The following is a 14,820-nucleotide window of genomic DNA, read 5'->3' as shown; positions in this document are numbered from 1 at the left end:
CGTAAAAAAAAAATTATTTGAGATTATAAAAACCCAAACCGTGTAAATATACATGAAAAGCATGGTTGTCTATGCCGTTCCCAGCGCATTTTTCCAAGTCATCGCTTGTTCTAGCTATACGCTGTATTGAACATTATGGTGTTGGTGAAACTTATTGACGGTGCCTAGGATTTGTCCACCGGGGCTAGCGAGCTAGCTAGCTAACCTGTTATTGCTAAAATGGAAGCGCTGATCAGCGGCGCCGCGAACGATTTCGAGTAAGAGACATTCACACTTATACTAGTCTGCTAGTCTGTCTGTCCGCGTACACGTATATTTAAACGGCGGCATTTGTATAGAATAGTGTAGCGTTGGTTGGACATACCCAACATTTAAAAATCGGTCGTTAATGTTAATGCTAGACGGCTAGGTTAGCTAACTTAGCTAGCTAGCTAGGTTAGCTATCTTAGCTCAGTGGGTAGCTACCACCTTCCGCGAAATGAATCGGTTTAAGTAAAAATGAAGGTAATTTTAAATAGTAAATTTGTCGAGGAACTATCTTTCTGCATGTCATAACGTTAAACGTGCACGGTGACATGGTGGTGCATTAGTTAGCCAGCTAGCGCTAGTATTAGCTTGTCAAAAATAATGGCTAGCAAAACAGGACGTTTTAAAAGGTCCTGTGTTATCTGACCCTAACACCAAGCACTCAAATAATACACCGCCGTTAAAAATAAAAATAAACCGTGTTTAAACCGTGTCTGACGTTGACATTAGGTAGCTATCTAGCTTTGTACATTTGATTTTTGATTGATTGTAGCTAGCTAGCTGAGTTTTGTTAGCTTGTTAGTGCTAATATAACGAGCCCACTAGGGTATCTACAGTAGTTTGACAGCCCATGTTTGACAGCCCATCAGCGCAACGTTACCGTTACCGGTTATTCTTGACAAGCAAGTATTTATGATTGTGTTGAATATTGGGGACAACGACATTGTGTGTTTCTTTCCAGAGAAGATGATGTGGATAACTCTGACAGAAGTGGGAACGGCTCAGGTGAAGAAGAGGAGAACAGAGGAAGGAAATCTGAAAACTTGAAGGGTGTTGACATGGAGAAACACAAGAGAAAGAAACACAAACACCATAGCAAGCACAGAAAGCACAAATATTTGTCATTAGAGGAGAAGGATCACAGACACAAGCATAGGCACAAGCATAAAAAACACAAACGCAGAGAGTCCTCAAAGGTGGATGATGGAGACTGTCCTGAAGAGGACAATGTTGACCTTATCTCACTAAAAAGGTCCAGACTGGATGACATGGCAGCTTTGGAGGATTTAGAGAAGCAGAGGGCCATGATCCAAGCAGAGCTTGATAATGAGCTGCTGGATGGGAGGGTGCACTCAGGAATGGGCCTGATACTGCAGGGATATAACTCGGGCTCAGACGAGGATGGGGAGATGCCAGAAGGGACATGTAATGGGGATCAGGCAAGGGACAGTCTGGAGGAGCCAAATATGACTAAGGACAGTACTTCCATTAAAGAAGCTGAAAGACAGGATTCCAGGTGTCGAAGCAGAAGCAAGTCCAAGGAGATGCCTGTCAGACAGTATAGATCAGATAAAAGAAAGAGTAGAACTGAGCCAGACACTGAAATCAAGAAGAGAATTCAAGCCCATGAAGGTCCAAGCCCATCCTTGGAGAGGAGGCCATCCAGTAGTATTCAGCAGTCCAGAGATGGACGTCAGAGTTCCAGATCTCCTGTGACATCCAGGAAACAACAGTCTGCTAACAAGAGTCAACATTCACACTCTGCTGAGACTGAGCAGGGAAATAAAAGGGCTTCTTCACCTCCAGTTCCACAGCCTGGAGGCAGACAAAGTGTGGGTTATTCCAAATCACCAGACAAAACGAGACACTCTAGTTACTCCAAATCGCCAGATAAGATGAGACGCTCTAGATCCAAAGACAGACATGGACGACAGACTGAGTCTGACCGCAGACAGGACAGGGACAAGATAGCGGTTAAGTCTCCCTCTAAAGAAATCTCATCAGGCAAGGAAAACAGATCTCCCCGCAGAAAGCAAGACCAAAGTCCAGCACAGCATGCATCCTCTATTAGGACCAGAGAACCCCATTCCCCTCAACAGCTTCCCCGCAACCCAAGTGACGACAGAGGGCCCAAGCAAAGCCGCTCTGACCCTCGCAGCAGATCTCCAGCCAGAAGGGGTCGATCTCGCTCTGTAGAGAGAAGACAGAGAGATTCTGACCGCCAGAGACTATCACCTGTCAGGTTTGAGGCCTTTTTTTATTTGTTTGTTTTTTTTATCTTATATACTCCTGTGGTGTTTATTGGTGCAATGTTATGATCATTACAGTCAGTGGGGCAACAGATTCAGTGTTAATGAACGATTTGTGAAATCTGTGTTTGTAAATAAACTCTACTCTGTAATCATTTCACTATTAACCATAGTCATAACATGACATTTGTTCTTCCTTCTATACCCATCGTATGTTCCTGTTTTCCTCCATTGTTGAGAATGTCTGTATGCCCCCTGTAGGGTCCGCTCCCGTGATGAGGCAGGAGGGGGCAGAGGGCTGAGTCCCTCTCTGGGCTCTAGACGGAGACTGAGCCGCTCCCCTCTAATGTGCAGATCTCGCTCCCCCAGGAGACACGCCAGCAGGTCCACTCTTCCCAGACGAAGGTCTGTTTCACTTCTAACTCATAAGCCCATATTATTTATTATCATAAATAATAATAGCATGTATTATCTTTTTTTATATAAGTGAGGACATTATAGAGCTGCCCACAGGGTGTCAATTACCATGTTAACCCTAAAGGAAATAATCCCTCGTTGGGGATTGTTCTTGGACCTGATTTACAGGGCCACTAAAGCCATGATGTTTCTGATGTTTCAGGTCGTTGGAACGCAACAGATTGGGCCACAGGCAACATTCACGCTCAGGATCTCAGGAGAGAAGGAGGAGAAGCAGGGAGAAAGAAGACAAGTTTAAGGGCAGTCTCTCTGAAGGCATGAGAGTAGAACAGGATGAATCAGATGAAGAAGTGTGAGTACACAAGGGATGTGTTTATTGCTGCTGTACTGCAATCTGTCTTGTCAGATATTGTAGAAGCATTTTGATCCATGGTTCATATTACAAAGAATGTGAAATATTGTTTTATGTTGTTTTGGACTGGGAAGTGTGCAGTAATTGCAACTGTGGGTTATCTCTACATACAGGCTGGATGATTATGATGTTGATGAAGAGGATGAGGAAGCCCTGATTCAGCAGAGGAGACTTCAGCGATTGGCGATTGTGCGGGTCAGGTTCTTGCCATGTCTTTGGCTATGTATGCGTAACACATTCTTTCAACTGTCTCCGCGTTACAAAGTAAAGAGACTTGCATTTTAAAGCTGCATTGCTAAATATTGACGTACTGCTTTGCACATAATGCCTCACAGCATGGAAGTAGCCTCTGTATTCTCTGCCCTTCTGCAAAAACAAATTATATTTTTAGCTCACAAACAGACATGAGTTTTATTTTCTTGTCACTGTAGTGTTCATTCGCTACCGGTATGTGGATAAAAATGATGAACTGTGATCTTTTAGTGAACAAAATGTTTCAACAACAACAAATAAATATTGACACATTAAGATTGGGTTATACCAGATTTTTTTTCTTGATGCCAGTATTAAAATCTTGACCAATATAGATTCAATATTTTTCTTTAAAAACTGCTAATGACCTGTTTTAAATTGTAATATTTAACTTAACATGAGTATCAGAGTAGGCTATCATGCTATAGACTGCTAAAAACACTACTACCCCACAGAAAGTAGTACAGAGCTAATGTCACACACTGTGACTCTACTTGCTTTGAGTTCAAGAAAAGCACATTATAAATGGAATTATTTGTTGTTCTTCTTCTTCATTTTCTTCTTAAGCTATTTATTTCTTACATTCAGCAAAACTTAATATCTTCCCCCTGCCCCACATATGATATCTTATACAGAAATATAAGGACACTAAGGAGGACAGCATTAAATCTGAACCTGGCAGTCCACAGAGTAGCCCTCGCAGTCGTTCACCTTCACCTGATGACGTCCTTGAACGTGTTGCAGCTGATGTGAAGGCATACGAGCAAGAAAACCTGGACACCTTTGAGGCCAACATCAAGGCCAAACACAATCTGCTTACCCAGGAAAAAGATGGTATGTTTTATATTCAGCAGCATTTAAAGAGAATATTGACAGCAGACAGTCTATTTGGAACATATGTTTTATAGGTGGTGTACATTTGTGTTTTACCTTGATCAATGACCATTGAATTGTTCTGTGTGGTAGAAATGATACTTCATGTTCTGGATGATGTTTCAGTGTACTGTTCTTTGCACTAATGTAATTTAATGTTTTGTTTATATATATGCGCTTCTGTAAATATTATTATTAGAGCAAGCAACTGCACAGTGGAGTACTGTGGGCAGTGGAGTCCTCTACCTTGGTTTTCAGATAGTTGCTTTAAGGTGTTAGCACAAGTGTTAGCACAACTTTTGACATGTCATAGATTTTAATGGAAAATGGAAATGTAATACAGCTAACATTGGTGACTTACCTAAAGGCTGATTAGCTACTGAGGCTGTTTTCTAGATTAAAAAAAAAAAGAAAGTGTCCAAACGTGCTCAGAATTTTGCATACAATGGTATATTAGTGGGCCCATATTTAACAAGGGTATCAAAGTGAGAACACTGATCTAAAATCAGGTTATATCAATCCATTTAGTCCAAATCAGTGATATATAAAACAAAAAAATAATAATCCTAGATCCAGTTATGCCTAGTATCTGCTTTGGATTAATGACAGTTAAATTTTTTTTTTTGCAGGGGCTAATCTGAAGAAACCCTCAGCGCCAGATATGTTTACCGAGTCAGATGACATGTTCGCTGCGTACTTTGACGTGAGTAGCCTTTTCCATTGCGCTGGTCTGTGACCTTCCATGCTTGAGTGCTTAAATAAAGTTGTCTGTGTAATGGGATCTGCATAGGTAGAGTTACAAACTCTTGTCTCTCCCTTATTGCTATTAACTGTTCAGGTAAGCTGAACCTTATCGTGCTGCATACTCACTCTTTACGTCTTCATATAAAACTATTATTAGGATAAACTATTATAATGAGTACAAAACGTTTTTGAAAACTATTTTTGGGAAAGGAGAGAGAACAAAAATGTGGATATTTAAATTTTATTTATTTATTATGAGCAATGTTGGTTGCATTGTTGCTGCTGATGCTGGTTTAATGTCCTGTCTTGATATTTTTTTATAATTGAACCTTTAGAGTGCAAGGCTGAGAGCAGCAGGCATTGGAAAGGACTTCAAAGAGAATCCCAATCTCAAGGACAACTGGACAGATGCAGAAGGATATTATCGTAAGTTTCAACCGCATTTATGCTTGATTCATGTCTTTATTGCCATCCTGTTTGACATTTTAACAGTGATGACACATTAACAGTCTTGAAGATCTTTCATTGTCATGTCTTTTACATTTCCTGTCTTATCTCTAGGTGTGAACATAGGAGAGGTGTTAGACAAGCGGTATGACGTTTATGGCTATACTGGGCAAGGTGTGTTCAGTAATGTTATCCGTGCAAGGGACTTGGCCAGGGCTGGTCAAGAGGTGGCCGTGAAGATCATACGCAACAATGAGCTAATGTGAGTAATTGGTAATTAAGCGGCAGTAAATCGCTTACACATAGTTTCACTTACACATATTTTAATTTTACTTCACAGTTTCTTAAAACGGTATTTAGATCAATTACTAGCGGACCATTACTCCATTATTCTAGTATTTTATGTGTCATTAAAAAAAATAAATAAATAAAAATGCACATTCCAAGATAGAAATGGCCTTAGTTATTGTGACTTGCTTTTTCCAGATTGATGAATGAAAAAATTACATTATCAACAACATTAAAAGTTGAAAGTTTATCTCTAGATGGGGTTGCTGTGTTGTAATACAGATACTTAATGAATGAAAATATGTGATCCTGTAGGCAGAAGACAGGCCTAAAAGAGCTGGACTTCCTGAAGAAACTGAATGACGCTGACCCTGATGATAAATTTCACTGCCTACGTCTTTTCAGGCACTTCTACCATAAGCAGCATCTCTGTCTGGTGTTCGAGCCTCTCAGGTTAGTTTAGCTTTAAACCCTTCTTGACATCCTTCTTGCTTAGGTTGTGTTGGAGTTTGCCATGTATATTGCATTCCAATTACATTAAAAGCTGTGTAAAGACGTTGTCCTGTTATGTTAGTAGAAGTGGCTTGTTAGTAAATAAATCCTAAATGTGCTGATATGACCTGGCTCCAGTATGAACCTCCGTGAGGTCCTGAAGAAGTATGGCAAAGACGTGGGGCTCCACATCAAGGCAGTCCGCTCGTATAGCCAGCAGCTTTTTCTGGCCCTCAAACTCCTCAAGCGTTGCAACATACTTCATGCTGATATCAAACCCGACAACATCCTGGTGAGTCATATCTGTCCGTAAAGCTGTTTCTACACATTGCAATTTCAAACATCATTGGCTGCTATCCTTCATTTATTAACCACTTTCTCCTCTGTTAGGTGAATGAGTCAAAGACTATCCTCAAACTATGTGACTTCGGTTCAGCATCCCACATTGCTGATAATGACATCACACCCTACTTGGTCAGCCGGTTCTATAGAGCACCTGAAATCAGTGAGTCTACAACACTGTAACCCCTATAGTTATTTTTGTGAGCAGCAACAGATTCACTATATAGCACTTGTGGCACCACTATGTACATGAACAAGCAGGAAATGTACAATATCTGTACAATAGAGTTTCATAAAGTATTGCTTTTGGATTTAGAGTTGCTGTTTCCTTTCCTTTTGCAGTCATTGGAAAGCCATATGATTATGGAATTGACATGTGGTCTGTGGGTTGCACGCTGTATGAGTTATACACTGGAAAAATCCTTCTCCCTGGAAAAACCAACAACCACATGCTTAAACTTGCTATGGACCTTAAAGGAAAGATGCCCAACAAGGTAAAGAAAATGCTGACATGTTAAGTGTGATGTGTGGATATATTTTCCTGTTTTCAGTGTTTGCAAGTGAGTGACACCCTTATACACCAATAGTTCAATGCTGGAACAGACTGAATATTGTTCAATTATTTTCCCAGATGATCAGAAAAGGCTTATTCAAGGACCAACACTTCGATCAAAACTTGAACTTCTTGTATACAGAGGTAGATAAGGTTACTGAACGGGTAAGCATAATTTATTTTCACTTTTTAATACATTCTGAAGCAATCAAACAACCTCTGTGTAACAAGCTGCTCAATTGCTAATTTCTTCTTTAATTTCTAGATTGATTTCTGGCTGTCGTGTTCTTCTAACACTGTTTTACCCCTTTTGTCTTGACTCTTTCTCTCTCTTTCTCTTTCATATTTCTTCATTGTCTCTTGTCTTTTTTCCCCTGTCCAGGAGAAAGTCACAATGATGAGCAGCATCAACCCCACTAAGGACCTTCTAACTGACATGGTGGGTCGCCAGAGACTACCAGAGGATCAAAGAAAGAAGGTAGTTCAGCTCAAAGACCTTCTGGACCAGATCCTTGTGCTGGACCCAGCCAAGAGGATCAGCATTAACCAGGCCCTGCAGCATCCCTACATTCAGGAGAGGATGTGACCACATCGTCCGTATGACCAATGAGGGCACATGGCACTAAGGACTCAACAGTCTGCCAGCAAAGTGACGGTTTTGTATTTGCAGACATGACTCAAAAGACAAAGAGACGTTTAACTACTTAAGTAATGTTTTTATTTACTTTCTGAACAGGTATGCTATCTTGGCTTTATTTAAAAATCTTAAAACTTTGCTAAATAGTTCCACTAAATAACCTGCAGGGTGTTCCAAAATGTCTAGTCTAGTTTTAATTCAGTTTTGTGATTGTGTTTTTTTTTGTTTGTTTGTTTGTTTTTTTTCCTCCTCTCATTTATTCTCCATACCCCTGCAGGTCGTAAGCTTCTGAGAAGGTTAAAGGGCAGATATGTTTGATACAACTATTTAGGTTGTAAGTTGTGCTTAAGGCTACACAAGTGATTGTATCTGTGTGTGTGTACTAGCGTTCCAATACTCCGCCCCTTAATTTGTACAAGATGTTGTCAGGTCAGCATAAATGCTGTCTATATCCGCATCTCCTTCAGGTGTTAGAGCAAGAGCGCATTCTGGTGTGCGGGCCTGTAGGTGTATGTCTGCTGAAATCGGAGCTCTGATCCCATCTGCAGGGAAGGCATCCTCTTTAAAGGCAGGTTGTGTTCCTCTGTTAGTACACTGAAGGTAAGCTTGCCCCTCTAAAAATGCCATCGTCTTCATTTGGTGCCAAATGTTTTGGCCAAATGTCCTGAAACCCAGAACGCTCATGTTCTGGTAACTATTGCATGCTTTAGAATGTAGAGATGACGAATGGACATCAGCCTAAACCCACTGTCCCTCCATGTGCTGCCGTATCTCAACATTGCTTTCACAGAGTTAAAGTTAAATCCTTTATTTAAAGAAAATCTTTTGCTTATTTCACTGCCGCTAAGGGTAAGAAAAAATTTTAGAATTTGAAGAATTTTGTAATGGAACTGGCGCCTTCAGTGTACTGCCCGTGACAGTAAATACACTGAGAACACCAATGTTAGTGCCCTTTCAATGTATATGCACTTTGACAAGTTTCATTGTTTTCCCTAGTGTTCTTTCAAGGTGTGCATGTGTATATGAAATCCTGCACTGTGTACTTGTATAAGCCCTTCGTTGTGTCTTTCTGCTGTGGTCCTTTGTTCTGACATGATGTTGTCTTTTGATACAGGAGTATTCCTCATCTGCTCTATGAATCTGCTTGTTTTGAGCGGTAATTGCTTCTTTATTTCATATTGCTTTATTGTTCAAATCAAACAGATAAAGACACAGAAAGATTAGCTCATGCTGGAAACATTCACCTTGTATAGTATCTTTTGCAACAATATCCTGCCCTGCATGTTAACAACTAGCCTGTATTACTTGTAAATTCACAAATTCAATGTTCTCGTAAAACAATATAAAATAAAGATGTTTTGTGGTGGAGGAAAAGGTAACACAACATGTAGAGACTTGTAAAGACTTTTAGTGAGTGTTTGACTGGAGTCTTTGAGCTTCTCTTTTGGTTTCACTAATTGCTTTTTGTGATGTTTCTCCCACTGTTTCCCTGTGGTTGCTGAGAGAGAGATTATATTCTCCAGCCAAAGGAGGCTCTTCTCTGTGCACCATCCTCCAGCCTGCCTCTGCTTTCAAAGAGACGAGACCTCCACAAGATCCCCTTATCCAGGTCACTTCTAAAGGCATGTGTAGCTCCAACATAGCAATACAGAGATGATCAAATTTGGCTGAGATGAAACTGAACATTCCAGTGTAGTGGGGCTTGCCCCCATAAAGCCTCCTTTAAAATGGGGTAAAAGATACTTGCTGGTATTTGGGAGCTTGTCACAGTACTGCAGAAGTACTGTAAATGATTTGACCGTGAAAAGGAAGAAGCTTTGAAATTATGGATTGTACACAATTGTAAACCAGTTTTCCTACTTGTCTAGCCTTGATTTACTCTGGCTAACTCTGGTAGCCAGAGTAAATCATTCACTACAATGATTCAGTTGTGAAGGATAATGTTTTTTTTTATTATTAGGTAAACATTCAGGATGCAGAAGATTCCTTTTTTTTTCAGATTTCTTTTATTCAGAATAAAGTCATGTATAAGAAAATGGGGGAAAAATTACTCATTTGAATCCATTTCCATCTTCATCTTGATCTATGTTTGCCAATAGATGTGGTGTTACTTTTTAGAGGGTAAAGCTTTCAGTTTTAAATAGGCAGGTGGACGTTTATGTTTCATTGTGTTTCAGGAACGTATACTCTTAACTGCAACAACATTGAAGGAAGATACTGGTTTATTTGTTCTCTGTATTTTAGGTGCTGCCCATTAGAGAAGACTCTTAAAGGGAACCACATCTGACCAAAGGTTTCTGTTTTAGAGAGAGATTTTGTTTTTTTAAAAATGTGTTTAATGTGTTTCACTTAAACGTTTACAACAAGAGCTTTCATTTGTGATTAATGACTCATTTGTTGGCCATTAAGAAGAGGCATGAAACTATTCTGCAGGTGTAAGCACACATGCATAGTTGCATTACGTTCCAAAACAAAGTGCTACAAGCACTTCACTTGTACTAGAAATGACACTTGAAATGGTATTTTGGATAATCAGTTCTGGCATTTGACTAAAGAACTACAGGATATCTGAAACTCTGGCACAGTTAAGATGTAAATTTGAGCCCCTGTCACCTGCAGAATCACTTTCAAAAGTTTTATCAGCTCTTTCAAAGTTTCAAGAAAAAAAAAACATTGTTTTCTGAGAAATTGTTATAATTTGGCGGTATGTAGCCAAATTGAACAACAGAAAGGTAATGCTTTTCTTTTTTAACTGAGATATACGTGTGCGTGTTTATACTTTATCTTCTACACTAACTTTTCATTTCTTTATTTTAGGGTAAGTCAACATTTGCTTCCTGTTTTAATCATTGTACAAGATCTCATGCCTGGAACGTATCCTGACTGCGGGCCCACTCCATTGCTGAAGATTTTTTTTCAGTTTTATAATCACATACAACTACATTTAACCAGAGGATACCATCAGTACATGTTCAGCCATACTCACAAATGTAAAATATGAAAATGTAACAATAAAAGAAGATAAACTCTACACAAATGTTTGGATTGCTGCTTCAGAGATTTTTCCTGTGTGCTGCCATTATCTAGAGTAGTGGTCCTAGACTACCCCTCTAGTGCACATTTTAGAGCTTCCCTACATCCGAACGCACCTCATGCGTTCCTGTCCTGATGTTAGATGAGTGCACTGGAGCAAATAAAACACTACAACATCAAAGACAATGGTCCAGGGTTCTGGGACCAGATTCACAAAAATATATGATGGATCTCAGGATAAACATTTCTACAAATAACCTTAAGAAGTACTCAAATGTACTCCTAAACAATTTTTATTTTTTTATTAAGATCTTCTTTAAACACTTTTTTTTCTTATTTAGGCCAATTGTAGCAAGAGTGAAGTGCAAAATGGAGGGAAAAAAAAGCTTTTCAACATTTTTCCTAAACAACAGCCAGATGTGACTTTTCCTTATATAGACACTATTTAAAAGGCTTACTTATTGAGCTCTTTCACACTTTGACAAGTGTGAGGCTGTTGTAAAAAAAAAAAAAGAACACAGTTCTTGTGAACACAGTTCTGTCCTAATATAGTTCACAGCCTATACACACTGCAAATGATGCAGCAATGTAAACATCAGGTTCTTCTACTAGGAGCTGCCATTGTCTTTTTGGCAGAAGTGGAGTCCTCTCTCTGTGGCCTTGGTGTGCTTTTCTTTGTAGTTCTGAGTCTTTTGGTCCTATTTGGAGTTTTGGGTTTTGGTGAGGCCTTTACATTAACAGAGAAAGCTGGAACCAAAGTTGCAGTCCTGTTAAATTTGCCTGACATAGTGTGTGGACGTTTAAGCAAAGTTTGATGTAGACACGCTCCTCTGCTTCCATGTCCTAATTTTATCAAGGGGCAAGTATCATGCCTGCATCTACAGGAAGAGTTGGAACAGAGAGTGAGTTTGGTTAAACTACATGTAACAGAATTACATTCTGCATCCACAGAACTCTCCAACTTGGATGCTGGAAATTCACCATTTCTTAAACGAGTGGTGTTTCGCGTCTGCACACCAGCAGTAGTCGGCCGAGATCGCACCGGTTTTGCTCGCTCTTTCTGCACCGTGGCGGACTGAAGCTTTTCCAGCTCCAAAAGACGTGCCACCATAGGAGCAAGACAAGGGTCACTTGCAAACAGTCTCTGCTGAGTCTCTGAGGTTTCTGTGGAGGAAAGACCATGCGTAAAATCCAAATCTTTGAGAGGAGCGGGAAGAACCTCTGGATAAACTTGTCTATCTTCTATCTCTGTGGAATGAGAAGGGCCCGGGTCACAGTGAAATGGCTCAGGCCTCAAGTCTAGCTCCACAGGTGCAGACCACTTTGAAACATGAACTTTTTCTTTCTCCTGATCAGAGAGATCACTGTCGTCAGAGTTGAACTGTATTGACACTGCTGTGTTACTTGGTGCATCCATGTGATTCACTTTCACCTCTGGAATTCCAACACCAGAAATGTTTGAGCTTAAGCCTTCTTGTTTTCTATCTCTTGGCGCTCTGTCGTGGCTGGTCTGTATGGCTGTGATTTTTAGTGGACAGTCAGTCTTCTCTTGGCTATGTTCAACTGCGTGGTCATCCCTGTTCCCACTGGCAAGATGCTGGAGGCCAAGCGTCTTCCACCTGTGGGTCAGCATTCTTAGCTGGTTGTCATGACGATGCCTCAGACTAGACGTGATCAAAGACATATATCCCATATTTATTTGGAGGGAACAATTGAAGTTGAAAGTGTCTTAAAACCATTGATCCTCCTGAATCAATAAGAATTCTGAACATGATATCAGGTCCCAGTAAGGAGAAAGCAAGGAGTCTAATGTTGCAGGATAATGCAGAGCTACATTCAGTTCAACCACAGGTTAAGGATTTTGGCAACACCACCAGGACTTGCTGCCAAGTGCTGTCAAGAGAGGTGGTGTACATTTCTGATTTATTCAACACACATCAAAAGCAGAGTTGGAGATGGACAGGCGAGATATCTAATAGAGAGCCCATTACTAGTATCCCTATTGTTGCCTGCATGGGTGGCAGCTAATACGCATTCACCATCACGTTTTGCTGGGCGTGTATGAGGCTAATGTGATGAACTGTGGAATAAGATCAACTCATAATGATGATGAACTGTCGTCAGGCTGGGAGTGTCCCTGGTGGGTTAAAAGAGACGTCCGTATCTACTTACACTTTGGCTGATTCCGGCGAGACGAAACAGATGGCTGGCTCATGTGCCGAATGGACAATGGAACTCCTGCTTGATGAAGCTTTCTGTGAAATACATTTCGTACAAATGACATGCAAGCTTGTGGATCAGTATACACACCTTTAAAAGGTTGACTTGTACATCCAAAGGTATTCAAACATTAATATAGCCTAATGTTCACAGAAATGGAAAAAAAAGAGAGGCACTGATACCTGATACCTTTGCTGCACTCACTCCTTTAGATAACTGTAGAGCCTCAATTTTCTGTATTAACTGTGTGATTAGGAAATCCTGTGGGGCAAAGGAGAACAAGTCAACGTTGTACATAACATTCACAATTAGGCCTTTACTTTGATTAATGTCCATTTAGTAAAGTCTGGAGTATCTGCAATATGCAGTCTGCTTTAGTCAAACTACTGCAACTAATGGGGCTTGCAGAACTCAAAATACTGACCAGGATTAAACAGCTGCAGTTTCATGGGTATTGTGCAGCTAATTTGGACATGAGACATTCAAATAAGTCAAATTAGCACAGATTTAGCTTACTTGTTATATAAAGTACCTACCTTGTCAGTGTCTCTCTCCAAAGACACACCTGTACTGAAACATGCAAGCAAATTTAGCAATGTCTCCAAACGATAGCTAGAGATACCTCACTGATGAAAAATGACCTGTTTCCATTTCGGTGTCCCACTGACCTCGAGCTGGCCCTGGGCTGGAGGGCAGCGGTGTCCTGCCTTGCCATGTAAGCTACGAAGTGAAAGAAAGGAGGACGTTAAACTCAGACCACCTCACAAACTGAACCCAGCACCAGACTGGCAGCCGGCCATTCCTGCTCAACGCGGTGTGGAGGACGGCAGGTCGACTGCACAGCTCTGTGCCAAAACCAGTCGCCCAGCCTCTCCTCACATTTAGTGCTAGCTAGAGATAGCTAGCTACATCCTCCACAGGACATGGAGGCTTAGTTCTGACTGACTGTTGGTTGAAATGAAAAATGTTTACTACAATGTCCTTTCATTTCCTTTTATTATTAGATTCCACATTTTCGAGCTCAGAGATTAGCTAGACCTACATGCTTATTTACAGCCACAGAGTTCCTCTCATATGAAGTCAAACCAGGGCAAATCAACACAAACCTGATAACCCCTGGTTCTTCTTCCTCTTTCCATTGCTGTTTTGTGACCGAGAAGCCCGTTCTCTCGTGTCAAAGCTACTGCAGAGGGAGGAGTAGCCATATCAGACACCTCCGCACCTGCAGGCAGCGACTCGTGAATGCAAAGTTCAGCGTAAAAACACAATCCGAAACCATGGCAACCAACCGCCGGTTAGCAACAACACACCGCGCGAACTGAAGGAGAGGCGAAGAGCAGAGCCCTGAACACCGCTGATCTAAAGGGAGACCCGTTAGCGTTAATTATTTAATGGGGGTGATAATCTGATGGTTTTAGGGACTTCTTTCTAAATATTACACCACGGATACGCATGTAGCCAAACTGAACCACAGAAAAGTAGCACTAATGCTTCTCCTTTTTAACTGTGGGAGCTGTATGTGTGCGTGTCCATGCTTAATCTTTTTTCACTAACTTTTATTTTCTTTATTTTAAAGTCTACATTTGCTTCAGTAAATGTTCGAAAACTGCTCGTCTGCTTTTCATAAGAAAAAACGTTTTAATGAGAAATGCATTTAAATAAACACTGAGGAGTTCATAAAGATGCATTTAAATGCATTTATCCGTAAAAAAAAAAAAAAGTTCTTTAATATACAATTAAAACAATTGTTTTACTTTCTTAATATTACACAACTTTAGAGTAAAACCCCTTGTGCAGTGATGTTTTAACCATGCCGGTTTGATCCAGGCAGGGG

General features: G+C 40.5%; 2 protein-coding genes across 5 annotated transcripts; one reads left to right on the top strand and one right to left on the bottom strand.

The window, feature by feature from the left end:
- The first annotated feature begins 180 nt into the window (after positions 1-180).
- On the top strand, positions 181-10,770 carry prpf4ba (pre-mRNA processing factor 4Ba). The gene is made up of 15 exons (XM_072688204.1): positions 181-257; positions 989-2,269; positions 2,538-2,681; positions 2,896-3,045; positions 3,219-3,300; positions 3,993-4,191; positions 4,860-4,933; positions 5,310-5,400; positions 5,536-5,683; positions 6,025-6,162; positions 6,340-6,493; positions 6,592-6,706; positions 6,886-7,037; positions 7,175-7,261; positions 7,479-10,770. The coding sequence occupies exons 1-15, from the start codon at positions 220-222 to the stop codon at positions 7,680-7,682; spliced, it is 3,057 nt and encodes a 1,018-aa protein (XP_072544305.1). The 5' UTR covers positions 181-219; the 3' UTR covers positions 7,683-10,770.
- LOC140562502 (uncharacterized) lies at positions 9,582-14,193 on the bottom strand. 4 transcript variants are annotated; one of them, XM_072688213.1, is made up of 6 exons: positions 14,093-14,193; positions 13,655-13,706; positions 13,523-13,551; positions 13,169-13,247; positions 12,939-13,021; positions 9,582-12,430 (listed from the first exon to the last, which is right to left on the bottom strand). In XM_072688213.1, the coding sequence occupies exons 1-5, from the start codon at positions 14,189-14,191 to the stop codon at positions 12,978-12,980; spliced, it is 303 nt and encodes a 100-aa protein (XP_072544314.1). In that variant the 5' UTR covers positions 14,192-14,193; the 3' UTR covers positions 9,582-12,430; positions 12,939-12,977. The 4 variants fall into 4 exon arrangements, with proteins under 4 accessions (XP_072544314.1, XP_072544311.1, XP_072544312.1 ...); XM_072688210.1 differs by having other exon boundaries at positions 13,176-13,247; XM_072688211.1 differs by lacking the exon at positions 13,523-13,551 and having other exon boundaries at positions 13,176-13,247; positions 13,609-13,706.
- Positions 14,194-14,820: the final 627 nt, after the last annotated feature.

The sequence above is a fragment of the Salminus brasiliensis genome, chromosome 9, assembly GCF_030463535.1.
Source record: "Salminus brasiliensis chromosome 9, fSalBra1.hap2, whole genome shotgun sequence".
Classification (NCBI taxonomy): Eukaryota; Metazoa; Chordata; class Actinopteri; order Characiformes; family Bryconidae; genus Salminus; species Salminus brasiliensis.
The sequence above is the reverse complement of the archived record's forward strand: the minus strand, read 5'-3'. Positions and strand labels throughout refer to the sequence as shown.

Coding starts and splice junctions, on each gene's coding strand:
- LOC140562502 (XM_072688210.1), bottom strand. CDS start 14,191: ATGGCTACTCCTCCCTCTGCAGTAGCTTTGACACGAGAGAACGGGCTT. Junction 13,552..13,654: donor CAGCCCAGGGCCAGCTCGAG/GTCAGTGGGACA, acceptor GTTTCAGTACAG/GTGTGTCTTTGGAGAGAGAC. Junction 12,431..12,938: donor TCGCCGGAATCAGCCAAAGT/GTAAGTAGATAC, acceptor GATCACGTCTAG/TCTGAGGCATCGTCATGACA.
- prpf4ba (XM_072688204.1), top strand. CDS start 220: ATGGAAGCGCTGATCAGCGGCGCCGCGAACGATTTCGA. Junction 4,934..5,309: donor TGTTCGCTGCGTACTTTGAC/GTGAGTAGCCTT, acceptor TTGAACCTTTAG/AGTGCAAGGCTGAGAGCAGC. Junction 6,707..6,885: donor CTATAGAGCACCTGAAATCA/GTGAGTCTACAA, acceptor TTCCTTTTGCAG/TCATTGGAAAGCCATATGAT.